Source organism: Mesocricetus auratus, unplaced genomic scaffold (assembly GCF_017639785.1).
Source record: "Mesocricetus auratus isolate SY011 unplaced genomic scaffold, BCM_Maur_2.0 Super-Scaffold_100676, whole genome shotgun sequence".
Classification (NCBI taxonomy): Eukaryota; Metazoa; Chordata; class Mammalia; order Rodentia; family Cricetidae; genus Mesocricetus; species Mesocricetus auratus.
This window is the reverse complement of record NW_024429266.1, coordinates 40,673,326-40,685,840: the sequence shown is the minus strand read 5'-3', so window position 1 is coordinate 40,685,840 and position 12,515 is coordinate 40,673,326. Positions and strand designations below refer to the sequence as shown.

General features: G+C 37.7%; 1 protein-coding gene across 1 annotated transcript in view; it reads left to right on the top strand.

Moving 5' to 3' along the window:
• The window catches only part of Tpr (translocated promoter region, nuclear basket protein), a 56,533-nt gene that overhangs the window by 25,065 nt on the left and 18,953 nt on the right, over positions 1 to 12,515 (top strand). The window contains exons 22-34 of the mRNA XM_005073474.4: positions 162 to 327; positions 1,781 to 1,947; positions 2,667 to 2,819; positions 3,223 to 3,339; positions 3,583 to 3,786; positions 3,904 to 4,088; positions 5,277 to 5,424; positions 7,067 to 7,204; positions 7,303 to 7,434; positions 8,685 to 8,815; positions 9,975 to 10,185; positions 11,422 to 11,565; positions 11,749 to 11,947. Coding sequence (XP_005073531.1) covers positions 162 to 327; positions 1,781 to 1,947; positions 2,667 to 2,819; positions 3,223 to 3,339; positions 3,583 to 3,786; positions 3,904 to 4,088; positions 5,277 to 5,424; positions 7,067 to 7,204; positions 7,303 to 7,434; positions 8,685 to 8,815; positions 9,975 to 10,185; positions 11,422 to 11,565; positions 11,749 to 11,947 — 2,095 coding nt within the window. The remainder of the gene's footprint in view (positions 1 to 161; positions 328 to 1,780; positions 1,948 to 2,666; positions 2,820 to 3,222; positions 3,340 to 3,582; positions 3,787 to 3,903; positions 4,089 to 5,276; positions 5,425 to 7,066; positions 7,205 to 7,302; positions 7,435 to 8,684; positions 8,816 to 9,974; positions 10,186 to 11,421; positions 11,566 to 11,748; positions 11,948 to 12,515) is intronic.

The window sequence follows — 12,515 nt, the reverse complement described above, 5'->3', positions numbered from 1 at the left end:
AAAAATCATGACTGTAACATGTGCTTTGTCTTTTTAAGAATTTCAAGTGTTGTACTCTCGCTGAGACAGGGCTCTAAGGATCTTTAGGAAATCACTTTTAACCTCTAGTTATATAGGAACCTACAGGTCATCTTTATTGTGTTTTTTTTTTTTCCTTATAGGTCCAACTGTTAGATACAAAGAGACAGCTAGATACAGAGATAAATCTTCATCTTAACACCAAAGAACTGTTAAAGAATGCTCAAAAGGAAATTGCTACACTGAAACAGCACCTTAATAATATGGAAGTTCAGCTTGCTTCTCAGTCCACACAGAGAAGTGGTAAAGGTAAGGAGTAACTTGATGCAGTCTTAAGTAAAAAAGACAAGTCTTTAAGCTTAGGCCCTGTCTCGTAAATAAATCTCCTTTGTGAATGCTAATGAAGGCTGGAGAAACCCATTTTCTACAAATAGAAAAGCTCAGTTTGGAAGACTTGGAAATTCAAACAGTTCTTTGACTAAGCTATATTCTGAGGTTTCCGATCTTTCAACCCACTGGCTTTGATATGGGGTGATATCATTTTCTATGGCTCAAACCCAGAACATCACATATGTAAAACAAGTTCTCTTCAATGCTAAAACCATTTGTTGATACTTACAATTTGTTTATTTCTTTGAACTATATGCTTGTCTTAGTTAAGGATGTTTTTGCTGTGAAAAGATACTATGGCCAAGGAAAGCATTTAATTGGAGACATGTTTACATTTCCAGAGGGTTAGTCCATTATCATCATGGTGGAGAATCTTGGTGGCAGGCAGAAAGGCATGGTACTAGAACAGTAGCTGAAAGTTCTGTATCCTTATCTCCAGATCCATGGGTAGAGGGAGAGGTTGTAGGCCTGGTGTGGGCTTTTGAGACCTCAAAATCCACCCCCAGTGACACACCTATTCCAACAAGGCCATACCTCCCCACCAAACATGCAAATGGATAAGCCAATGGGGAGTTGTCAGTCTCATCCAAACCACCACAGGGGTATTTGCTAAATCTATGATAAGGTTCTGTGAAAGAATTCCTAATTTGTATTGGTTAGTGTCATTTGATTAAATATTTCTTTAGATTCTACTGTCTTGCACAGGTCTGCTATTTCAAATTATAAACTTGTTTCCACACAATCTTCGTATATGGTTTTATTAATAGTAGTAAAACAAACTTGTATGTGTATAATATGTATTTAGATACAGATGTCTGGTACATGTTTAATAGATGTATTACTATCCAGTAATCTCTTACTGGTATTTTACAACAAAGCATTCTTTTCAACCTGTAGTTTTCTCATTGTCCATGTATTTTAGATAAAACAAAAACTGTAATAAACTACAGCTTGTAGATTTGGTTTGATATTCTCTCAAATACTTTTTATTTTTGTGATAATATTTCAATCATTTGAATTTTTGGAAGCAGTGAGCTAACAGAATGCTTTTAGATTTTCTTTCCTTCCTTTCTTGGCCCCTGACTACCATGGCTCTGTCTGGCATAGAACTCACATCTATAGACCATGCCAACCTTGAGTCAGAGATCTGCATAAAATGTGCTAGAATTACAGGTGTGTGCCTCCATGCCTGGCTTAATTTTTATTTTGGTATTCACTTGGATTCAAATACACTTTATCAATAATTTTAGCCTTAATCCTGATTTCATGCACTCTTGATAGTAGTCATTCATAATGCCACTCAAGTCATTAATAGAAAATATATATTTTACTAGAGCCTTTGTTTTGTTTTGTTTTTTTTAATATCTTCCAGGTCAGCCTAGTGACAGAGATGATGTCGATGATCTTATGAGTCAGCTAAGGCAGGCTGAAGAGCAGGTCAATGACCTGAAGGAGAGACTCAAGACAAGTACTAGTAATGTGGAGCAGTATCGGGCAATGGTGACTAGTTTAGAAGATTCCCTAAACAAGGAGAAACAGGTATGTATAACTCGCATTGTCCTCAGTTAAGAACTTGCTACTGTGTAAAGCAGTGTGGTATGAGTTGGACTGACATCATTGCTCTTACTGTGGGAAGTTCATGGTTCTAATAAATCAAAACATGAGGTGAAAGTATGAGTTACCAGCTACATGTGCATGGTTTCACATAACATAACCGGTGGGCACATTTGAATAGAGGCATGTGGGTAATCAAAGATAATAGAAAAGTATCAAGCCTCAGATGAGAAAGAGAGTCTTCGGATAAATATGTTAAATGTCTGTGAGCTTATGTGGGACCATTGGTTCTTAATGTATCATAGTTGGAAATTTTTCTTCAAAGATTAATGTAGTAGATTAAGAGTACATTGTTGTATAGGCTATAACAGTAAGGCACCATTTTAGAAAACCCTCTTGTGATTGGCATCAATGGATATTGGTGTATAAGGAAAATAGCTTTTAATGATAGACCAAGTAGATTTGGACAAACAGATATGAGGCTAGATGGGGAATAAGGGATTTGAATTTCAATACAAAAAAGAATAATAGCCAGGTTGAAAGAGAAGTTATGCTTCTAGATTTGTATGGCATATCTGCATAGCTAATTGGTATTTTGGGGATTCTTTTAGTGTAAGACAAATAATAACTTTAGTTAGATTGGAAAAAAATACTGATCTCGTTTTTTCCTCCCCGTGTGTCTTGCTGCCTGTTATTCGATAAAGGTGACTGAGGAAGTACATAAGAATATTGAAGTTCGCTTAAAAGAGTCAGCAGAATTTCAGACCCAGCTGGAGAAGAAGTTGATGGAAGTAGAGAAGGAAAAACAAGAACTTCAGGATGACAAGAGAAAAGCCATCGAAAGCATGGAGCAGCAAGTGAGTTCACTAGGATTCATAGTAACCTTTCTTAAAAGTGTGAATTCTCTTTATTAATTCTCTTTACTAGTTCACAAGTTATACTGTGGCTTATTTCAGCAGAAAATAAACTGAATGCATACCTATCAATTTTAATTTTATATTTCACTCTATTCTGTACATCTGGATAAATTTCCTTTAAAAATTTTAGACCACTGTACAAAATTACATATTAGTTCTACTTTTCAGAAGCACTGCCTCAGATTTTGCAAACTGGTAGGCAGAGAATGTGGATTAGTTAAAAACTAAAAATTGTATCAGACTATATATAGCTGTGTTCAGTTTAATTAACTGAATTGTTGAACATCTGTCTTACGTATTTTTGAGCTTGTAGCTAACTGTGGCTTACTCTTGTTTTGTTTAGTTATCTGAGTTGAAGAAGACACTTTCTAGTGTTCAGAATGAAGTGCAGGAAGCTCTTCAGAGAGCAAGCACGGCTTTAAGTAATGAACAGCAAGCCAGGCGCGACTGTCAGGAACAAGTGAGTATCCTTCTCAGAGTGTCTCAGCAGTGAGCTTTCAGACACGTGAAACCCAGTGCTGTGGAAAGTGGAAGGATGCTGACAGCAGACAGGTGCAGTGAAGACCCTGCCTGAGCAAAATAAGGTGGAGAGTTCTAGTGTCTGGCCTTCGTATATGTGCTTACACAGAAAAGTACGTTTTTGTGTGAAAGTATTAGCTTAGTGAATTTTCATCTTTGTCAATTGGGGAATTGTTCATTATAGGCTAAAATAGCTGTGGAAGCTCAAAATAAATATGAGAGAGAATTGATGCTACATGCTGCTGATGTCGAGGCTCTGCAAGCTGCCAAGGAACAGGTGTCCAAAATGACATCAGTCCGTCAGCATTTGGAAGAGACGGCTCAGAAAGCAGAATCACAGCTGTTGGCATGTAAAGCCTCTTGGGAAGAAAGAGAAAGAGTGTTGAAGGTACTGTTCTAAATTACAGTAGAATGTTTTTGGAAAAATGAAAGTTTTTGTAGTTTTGGAATTTTTGTTTGTTTCTGTACACTCGGGAAACCATCATAATGGACTCATGGTTTGTAGGATGAAGTTTCCAAGAGTGTGTCTCGCTGTGAAGATCTAGAGAAACAAAACAGACTACTTCATGATCAAATCGAAAAGCTAAGTGACAAGGTGGTTGCCTCTATGAAAGAGGTTGTACAAACACCATTAAATGTCTCTGTCAGTGAAGAAGGCAAATCTCAAGAACAGATTTTAGAAATTCTTAGGTAAGTCAAATACATTCTTCAAGTGGGTTCCATAGGAAGAGGCAAAAACAAGGTTAGTTGACCAAGCAACCTAGTGGTCACTGGGGCATGGTAGTGTGTACACCTCTAATCCCAGCACTCAGAAGGTGGAGGCCTGGGGATCTCTGTGAGTTTGAGGCCTGTTTTACAAAGTAAGTTCCAGGACAGCCAGAACTATCTTGAAACACCAAAAAAAAAAAAAAAAAAAGAAGAAGAAGAAAGGAGAACTAGGTGTCTCATTTTATTTTAAAGACGAGTTTTAATTGTGTTTTCTTCATATTGGTGAGTGTGTGAGTGTGTGGGGGGTGCACGTGTGTGTGCCCATGCCACAGCATACTTGTTGAAGTAGAAAGTGACTTTATTGAGCTGGTTTTCTTCTCCCACCTTTATGGGTGTTCCAGATCTAGCTCAGGTACAGAGGTTTATACAAGTGCCTTACCTCCTAAACTATTTTGAAGGCCCAGGATAATATGTTTCTTTCTTTCTTTCTTTCTTTTAATTTAGGTTAGAAACAATCTTGTTTCACATGTCAATCCCAGCTCCCTCTCCCTCCCCACCTCCACCGCCCTCCCCACCAGGTCCCCCAGTCCCCCACCCAGTCTCCACTCTGATCACCAAGGAGGGTGAGGCCCTCCATGGTGGATCTCTAGTAACTGTCATTTCATCCAGGGCAGGGCCTAGGCCCTCCCCCAAGAGTCCTGGCTGAGAGAGCCTCCCATATTGTGGCATTGGCACTCAAAGTCTATTTGTACGCCAGAGGTAAATATTACCCAAGGCCCCATAGATTACCTAGGCCTCCTCACTGACACCCACATTCAGGGGGTCTGGGTCAGTCTCATGCTTTCCATACAGCCATCAATCTGGAGTCCAAGAGCTCCCCTTGTTCAGGTCAACTGTTTCTGTGGGTTAAACCAGCCCACTCTTAACTCCTTTGCCCATCAGTTCTTTCTTTCTGACACTGGATTCTAGTTCAGTTCAGTGTTTTTCTGTGGGTATCTAGATAATATGTTTCTAATGCTACTGCTTAACCCCATAAGTAAAAACTAATCTATCTTTTGAAATGTGAAAATAACTATTAAAGTGAATGCTTTTTGTCATTTTAAGAATTGCCCAAATTTTAAAGTACTAAATATTTAACTTTCTAAATATTTAATGTTTGTATTTTTGTAGGTTTATACGACGAGAAAAAGAAATTGCTGAAACTAGGTTTGAGGTGGCTCAGGTTGAAAGTCTTCGATATCGACAAAGAGTTGAACTTTTAGAACGGGAGTTGCAAGAACTTCAGGATAGCTTGAATGCAGAAAGGGAGAAGGTGCAGGTATGTACATATACTAAGCTTGAAGGAAAGCTCATTTTTACTCCCACCATGTTATAGAAATTTAATTCAATGTCAGCACTCAGCCTTGCATATTCATTAAGCATCCACTAAGTATGCCTAGGTGTGGTGGTTATATGCTCTGTTCCAGCCGTCTGATTTGGAATTCTGCTTCCATAGGATTAACTCTGTGTGCTGTACGTTGCTCAGTCTCCTTATCTATAACATGTAGATGATGGCTGTATGTCAGTTCCTCAAGAGTCATTCTATAATAAAATTTGAGAGTACTTGTAGGATAGATTGAAACTACTATAGAGTAATTTTTTCAGCAAAGAAGCAAAAGGAAAAATCTGAAAAGGTAAGAGCTAGAGAAAGGAATTGGAGTGCTGTGTGTGATTTCTGGTAATAGCAAGCTCTCCATTTTAACTCACAGTAACTCTCAGTGCCTATTGCTGAGTTTGTTCCTTGTGAGGAGATCTAATGTACTCCCACATGTAGAAGGAAGAAAACTAACTGGTCCAGGCTCTCTCTTGGGGAAATAAAAAACAAAACACAAATAAGTTGTTGATGTTGCTACTAGGGAGAAATCATAGACTGGGGGAAAGTGGGAAATTAGACTTAAGAGACTAAGTTTCTAGCAAAAGTTGAAAGATACAGAATTGTAACTAGTTTGAAAATACACTTCAAATTTAATTAATTGCTGTCTCACCATGGAAATATTAGATCCTACATTTCATGGAGTTTAACCCTGAGAAGAAAGAGGAGATGGGTCATCTAGTAAGACTGTGTTTTAATCTCAGCCTTCTCTGTTTTCTTTGCTAATTTTTAGACCATTAACCACTCACTAAAAGGTCAGCTTGTGAACAGGGGTAGTCCAGCTCTCAGATATAGTAAGAAGAGCCAAGAAGTTAGCTCTCATTATGTCAAGAATAATACTCAAAGCGTGATCAGTGCTAAGGTGGAGGCTGAGATGGGTGGATTCCTGAAGCTCGATGGCCAGTTAACTTAGCCAGACCAGTGAGATGCAGGTTCAGTGAAAATAATGGAGGAAGACATACGTCAGCCTCTCACTTCCAAATGCACCTACACAAACACAGGAACATGTCCATCCACACAAAATAAAGTAACATCCTATGCAAATTAACACCCAGTAGAAGAAAACCAAATGAGAGACTTTAAGCGAGAGAAGAAAATCGAAAAAAGCCAAGAATCTAAATGACATTACTCATACCAAAGTACAAGAAAAACACAGAAGATAAAAACACGTTTTTCCTGTGGTGGTGATGGTGGTGGTGGTGCTTCTCTGTTGGCAGTATTTGCAGTGTCTGTTTAATCTGTCCCTTAAATCTCTTACATTTATTTAAATTAATTTGAAATAAACACATCTCAGAGAAATAAACCTGCAAGCTTTCTAAGTTTTCATTAAGGTTGACATTGAAATCCTCTATGACCGTCCTGGTCTACAAGAGCTAGTTCCAGGACAGCCTCCAAAGTCACAGAAAACCCTGTCTCAAAAACACACACACACACACACACACACACAAAAAAGAAACAAATCCTCTATGCTTTGTTACTTGGAAGATTGGAACTGGTAGGGAAAACGTAGCTCTTTGAATGTGGTTGTTGACCTGTGTGCCTGTTTCAGGTAACTGCAAAAACAATGGCTCAGCATGAAGAACTGATGAAGAAAACTGAAACAATGAATGTTGTCATGGAGACCAATAAGATGCTAAGAGAAGAAAAGGAAAGGCTGGAACAGAACCTGCAGCAAATGCAAGCGAAGGTGTGTGTCTTACCAGGCAAGAGCAGAAGCTCTTACTATCTGTGATATAGATGAATTTAGCATTGGCTATAAAAAAAATAACTTGGAACTATTTTCAGGTGAGGAAACTGGAGTTAGATATTTTACCTTTGCAAGAAGCCAATGCTGAGCTCAGTGAGAAAAGCGGTATGCTGCAGGCGGAGAAGAAGCTCCTAGAAGAGGATGTCAAGCGTTGGAAAGCACGGAACCAGGTAAATACAGTTAGTCAGTTACTATCATAGATGAAGAGATGGCTCAGTGGTTAAGAGCACTGACTGCCATTCAGGAGGGCGCAGACTCAGTTCCCAGCACCACATGACAGCTCACAACTGTCTTTGACTCCAGTTCCAGGGGATCTGACACCCATGGCAAAACACCAATGTACATAAAATTTAAAAAGTTGATTTTTTAAAAAGTGATTTTAAATAATACAGTAAAATTTAGAGGTATAAAAATAGTTATGAAGCTGATGAAAATTGAATTTAGCAGTAGACCCCTAATAGGTAAGTATATGGCATGTTGCAGAAAAATTCACTTAAAGTTTATATATGATTTAAAATTCTTGTCATTCTAAGTGGCCAACATTTAGATTTATTTCTAAAATACTTTTATTTGTGAGAATATTTGTATTTTATTGAGGCACATTTAGAAAACTTGCTCACTGGGCCTTTGAAGATAAGCCCATACAGCGTAGTTATGGACTTGTAGCTTACACATGAGTTTCTTAACCACTCTGGACTATAGTTTTCTTCATGTTAAAGCATTGTGGAGACAAAAACTGAATAGTAAATGTAGTTCTCTGTCGAATAGTATTAACGGAAATAATATTTTAGAATTTCAGAGCACTTTTATTCCTCATTTTACTCTTGCCAGACAATGAGAAAGAAAAGTTATGAAAGGAAGTTGAGCTAACCAGTCCTAGGGGTAACTTTGTTATGTTTGTCTGACTTTCACAGCTAGTGGAATAAGTTACATTGAGAATGGCCCCACATGTTTAGACTATAAAACATGTATTTTTCTTTATAAATATTATTTCAGTGAAATTATATGTATAATGTTAAAAGCTTTTATAGGTAGGCCACTGAGATGGCTAATTAATTACCATCAAGCCTAAAGACCTGAACCTATGTGGCAGATAGTGAGACCTGAATTTCATCAGTTAGCTTCTGAAGTCCACATGTGTATCATGGCATTAAAAGAAAAAGTAAACTTGTAAGATTTGTTGACAATCATTCACAACTCTAAAAAATGATGAGCAGTTAATAATATTTGATGTTTTCTTGCCCTTCCATCTTGACTTGATTTTGCTGTCCTAACTAAAGCTTTGAACTTAGTGTTTTGGTACTTGATTACTTTGCATGCAGTATGGTTAATGGAAGTAATTAGATGTTTTGCCATTTTATTCTGTCACTTTTTGTTTGTAAAACTTGATGAGGCAAAGTATGCATGTCTGTTATTCTAGCATCTGGTAAATCAGCAGAAAGATCCAGATACAGAAGAATACCGAAAGCTTCTTTCTGAGAAGGAAATTCACACAAAGCGAATTCAGCAGCTAAATGAAGAAGTTGGAAGGCTTAAGGCTGAAATTGCAAGGTATTAGGAATAAACGTAAAATATGTATAATGGAGGTCTTTTTCTTTTTCCCATGAGACAGGAGCTCACTAGGTAGCCTGTACTATTCTAATGTAATCTGTGTATAACCCAGGGTGGCCTTGAACTCGTTACCCTCCCAGGTGCTGGGGTTACATGTGTACCACTGCAACTGGCTCTAATGAAAATTCAAGTTTATTTCAAGTCTTTATTGATCCTGAAGCACTTCCTGATTAGTAGAAACTGGTTGAGCCCTTCCATGTGGCTCTTTGCCTCTTTCTCTGTTGAGTGAAGCTACCATCCATTTAATTCTTTGTGCTCATATATATGAAGTTCTTCTCTTGGTTATTTAAAAGCTACATGGTGTATCTCTGAAGCTAATTTATTTTCTCAAAAATATAAGCAATAACTCAAAAATATAATCAATAATTCATCTTGTTATCTTTGTGTTAAGTAAGTCTCTTTATAAATTTATAAAATGGGGTTGGGGATTTGTTTGGTTTTAATTTGTCCTTGCCCTGTCTCGTATAGAACACTTTATAGCTTAAAAATTTCTGTCATGTATTTACTTTATTCCAATCAGTATTCATGTTCAGTATGAGAGATACTGTTTCTGTAAAAAAAAAAATTCAAAAAGCTTGACTGTGTACTTGATCAGAGTTAGTATTAGCTGCTGCTAGTGTTTTAGGTTGTCTCGATGTGAAAGTTCAGTTCATGACATATACAGGAGGGCAAACTCTGTAGAGCATCGCCAAATGTGCATCAAGAAGGTGACAAAAATTGTGTAGGCTTTAAGACCCAGCAAATAAAGTTCCTCTCCCACTTAGGGAGACTTGGATAACATCTGACCTATAGAGTCCTCAGTCAAGCAGGTCTAGTGAAATTGAGTGGCATCACTTGATGACTTTATAAAATCATGTTACTTGACTACTTAGTGGTTCAATGTATCTTAACTTCAAACGGGTATTAGACCTGTGTAATAAGGTCTAATAAAGGACTAAATTCATAAAGTAATTATCTATGAAGTAGAGGTATTTTTTAATTAGAAGGCTCTTATTAAAGTAGTACAATATAAACTTTTAAGTTGAAATGTTTTAAATTTTGCAAAACATTTTATGTAGTTCTTTTACAAATCCTCTTCTCCCATTTTTTTTTCCCAAAGATCAAATGCATCCTTGACTAACAACCAAAATTTAATCCAGAGTCTAAAGGAAGATTTAAACAAAGTACGAAATGAAAAGGACAACATTCAGAAAGATTTAGATGCGAAAATAATTGACATACAAGAAAAAGTCAAAACGATCACTCAGGTCAAGAAAATTGGACGCAGGTACAAGACTCAGTATGAAGAACTTAAAGCCCAGCAGGATAAGGTATTTTGAGGAAATGTGACTTTCCCCTTAATTTTGACAGTTGCTGGTTTTTAGAGTCTGAACTCAGAGAAGCTTATAGTGATACATTTACTTGGTTTAAAGTTGTTGTGTATCTTCTCACTATGTGTCTCAAGCTAGCCTAGAACTGCTGAGCCTCCTTGAGTTTTGGGATTACAGGTGTGCACTACCACACCTGGCCAAAGATGAGTTATATAATATGACAATCAAAAGTACATTATAAAGTGAGAACAAAAAAATTACAAATGCTGAGTGACTTTTGTTTTTATTTTGTTTTTTGAAACAGAGTCTCTTCTATATAGCTCAGACTATCCTGTTACTCTGTAGACCAGACTGGCCTCCAAGTCACAGAGATCTACCTGCCACTGCCTCCCAAGTTCTGGGATTAAAAGCATTCACCACCACATATTTTTCATATTCCTAATACAATTTCTTTGAAAAGCTGATTTCGGAACTGTATTAGTTACCTTTTCTCGTTCTTGTGACCCAGTAGTGTCATATTTAGGAGATACAGTTCACCGCTGCTGGGAAGGCATGACTCAGTGGCTCGTGGCAGGAACATGCTGCCTGCTGCATGAAGCAGAGAAGAGGGAGTCCAGCTCACATGACTCCTCCTTTTTCCATTTTGATTTAGTCCAGGGTGCCACCCATAGAACAAAGTGTGTCTTTCCCCTCTCAGTTAATCCTTTCTGAAAAGATCCTCACAGATTCACACAAAGGTGGGCACATCACAGTCTTAGGTCTTTGTTACAATAATAAGGTTGACAGTCCAAAATTAACCATCACAGTAGCTTATTGTGAATTCAAGTTATCAGTATGAACATGTGATAGTTTTTGCAACTAGTCGTGTTTTGTATCATTTTAAACAAGTAGTGTATGATAACTATCAACATTTTTAAAATCCTTTTTCTATTTGTTTGCACTTTAGTGTGTTTTTCTTGTTGTGAAAGACTGGCTTCCAAAGAAGGTGTATCATTTGCTTATGCACTCATCTTAGGGAGCTATGTTTGAGGCCAGAGGTGTATTTACAGTGTGTCATCTTTAACATTACCTGTATGAAGGACCATAACTAATTTTCTCATTTTGAACATTAAAGTTGTTCTGTAGAAAATCACTTTAGAGTGCTCTTATAAGTAATTTTGTACAGTTAGTATTCTATGTTTAAACTAGTAGCAGCAGAATCACTAAGTAACAATGTGCTATTACTAATCTTCTTAGGCCATGGAGAGTTCTACTCAGTCTTCTGGAGACCATCAGGAGCAGCACATCTCCGTCCAGGAAATGCAGGAGCTCAAAGACACCCTCAACCAATCTGAAACAAAGACGAAGTCACTCGAGGGTCAAGTGGAGAACCTGCAGAAGGTATGATTGTGTAGACAGTGGAAGGCCGATCCATGTCCCTAATTCTCTCTCTAAGCCTTACTCATGCTTAAACACTGCCTCGCCTCACCATGTAGGACCTTTAGAAGTGTTCCAGTACCTTATAACATACATACTTTGTACTGATTTGACTGAGTTACATGATATCACTTTTTCCTTGAAAAGACATTATCTGAAAAAGAGACAGAAGCAAGAAGTCTCCAGGAGCAGACTGCACAGCTTCAGTCTGAGTTGTCACGCCTTCGTCAGGACCTTCAAGATAGAACCACACAGGAGGAACAGCTCCGGCAGCAAATAACCGAAAAGGATGAGAAGACAAGGAAGGCAATTGTAGCAGCAAAATCAAAAATTGCACACCTAGCTGGTAATTTCATGTATATGCTATGATTTGAATTGCACACTAAAACCGGATTATGCAGTACAGGCTTAAATGTAAAAGAGAAGCCAATATTGTAAATTTGTATGCTTGGAATTTGTTAGATTTCCTTAACTTTAATTTTTTAAATAAGATTTATTTTTTATTTTGTGTGTGTGTGTGTACACATACAACCTGTGTGCCTGGTGCCCACAGAGATCAAAGAAGGGTGTTAGATATATTAGAACTAGAGTTTCATATGGTTATAAACCACCAGGTAGGTATTGGGAACCAACCTTGGCTCATCTAGAAGAGCAACCAGTGCTCTCCAGCCCCAGAAGTGTTAATTTTCAAATGATATGTTTACTGTGTTTGTGAAGCGTGCTGTACTTAGCTTGAAGTACTGCTCCCTTTTTTAATTTTTTTTTCAAAGACAGAGTTTCTCTGTATAGCCTTGACCGTCATAGAACTAACTCTTTAAACCAGGCTGACCTTGAATTCACAGAAATCTACCTGCCTCTGCCTCCCAAGTGCTGAGATTATAAGGCATTTGCCAATACCTCCTAGCTGCTCCGCT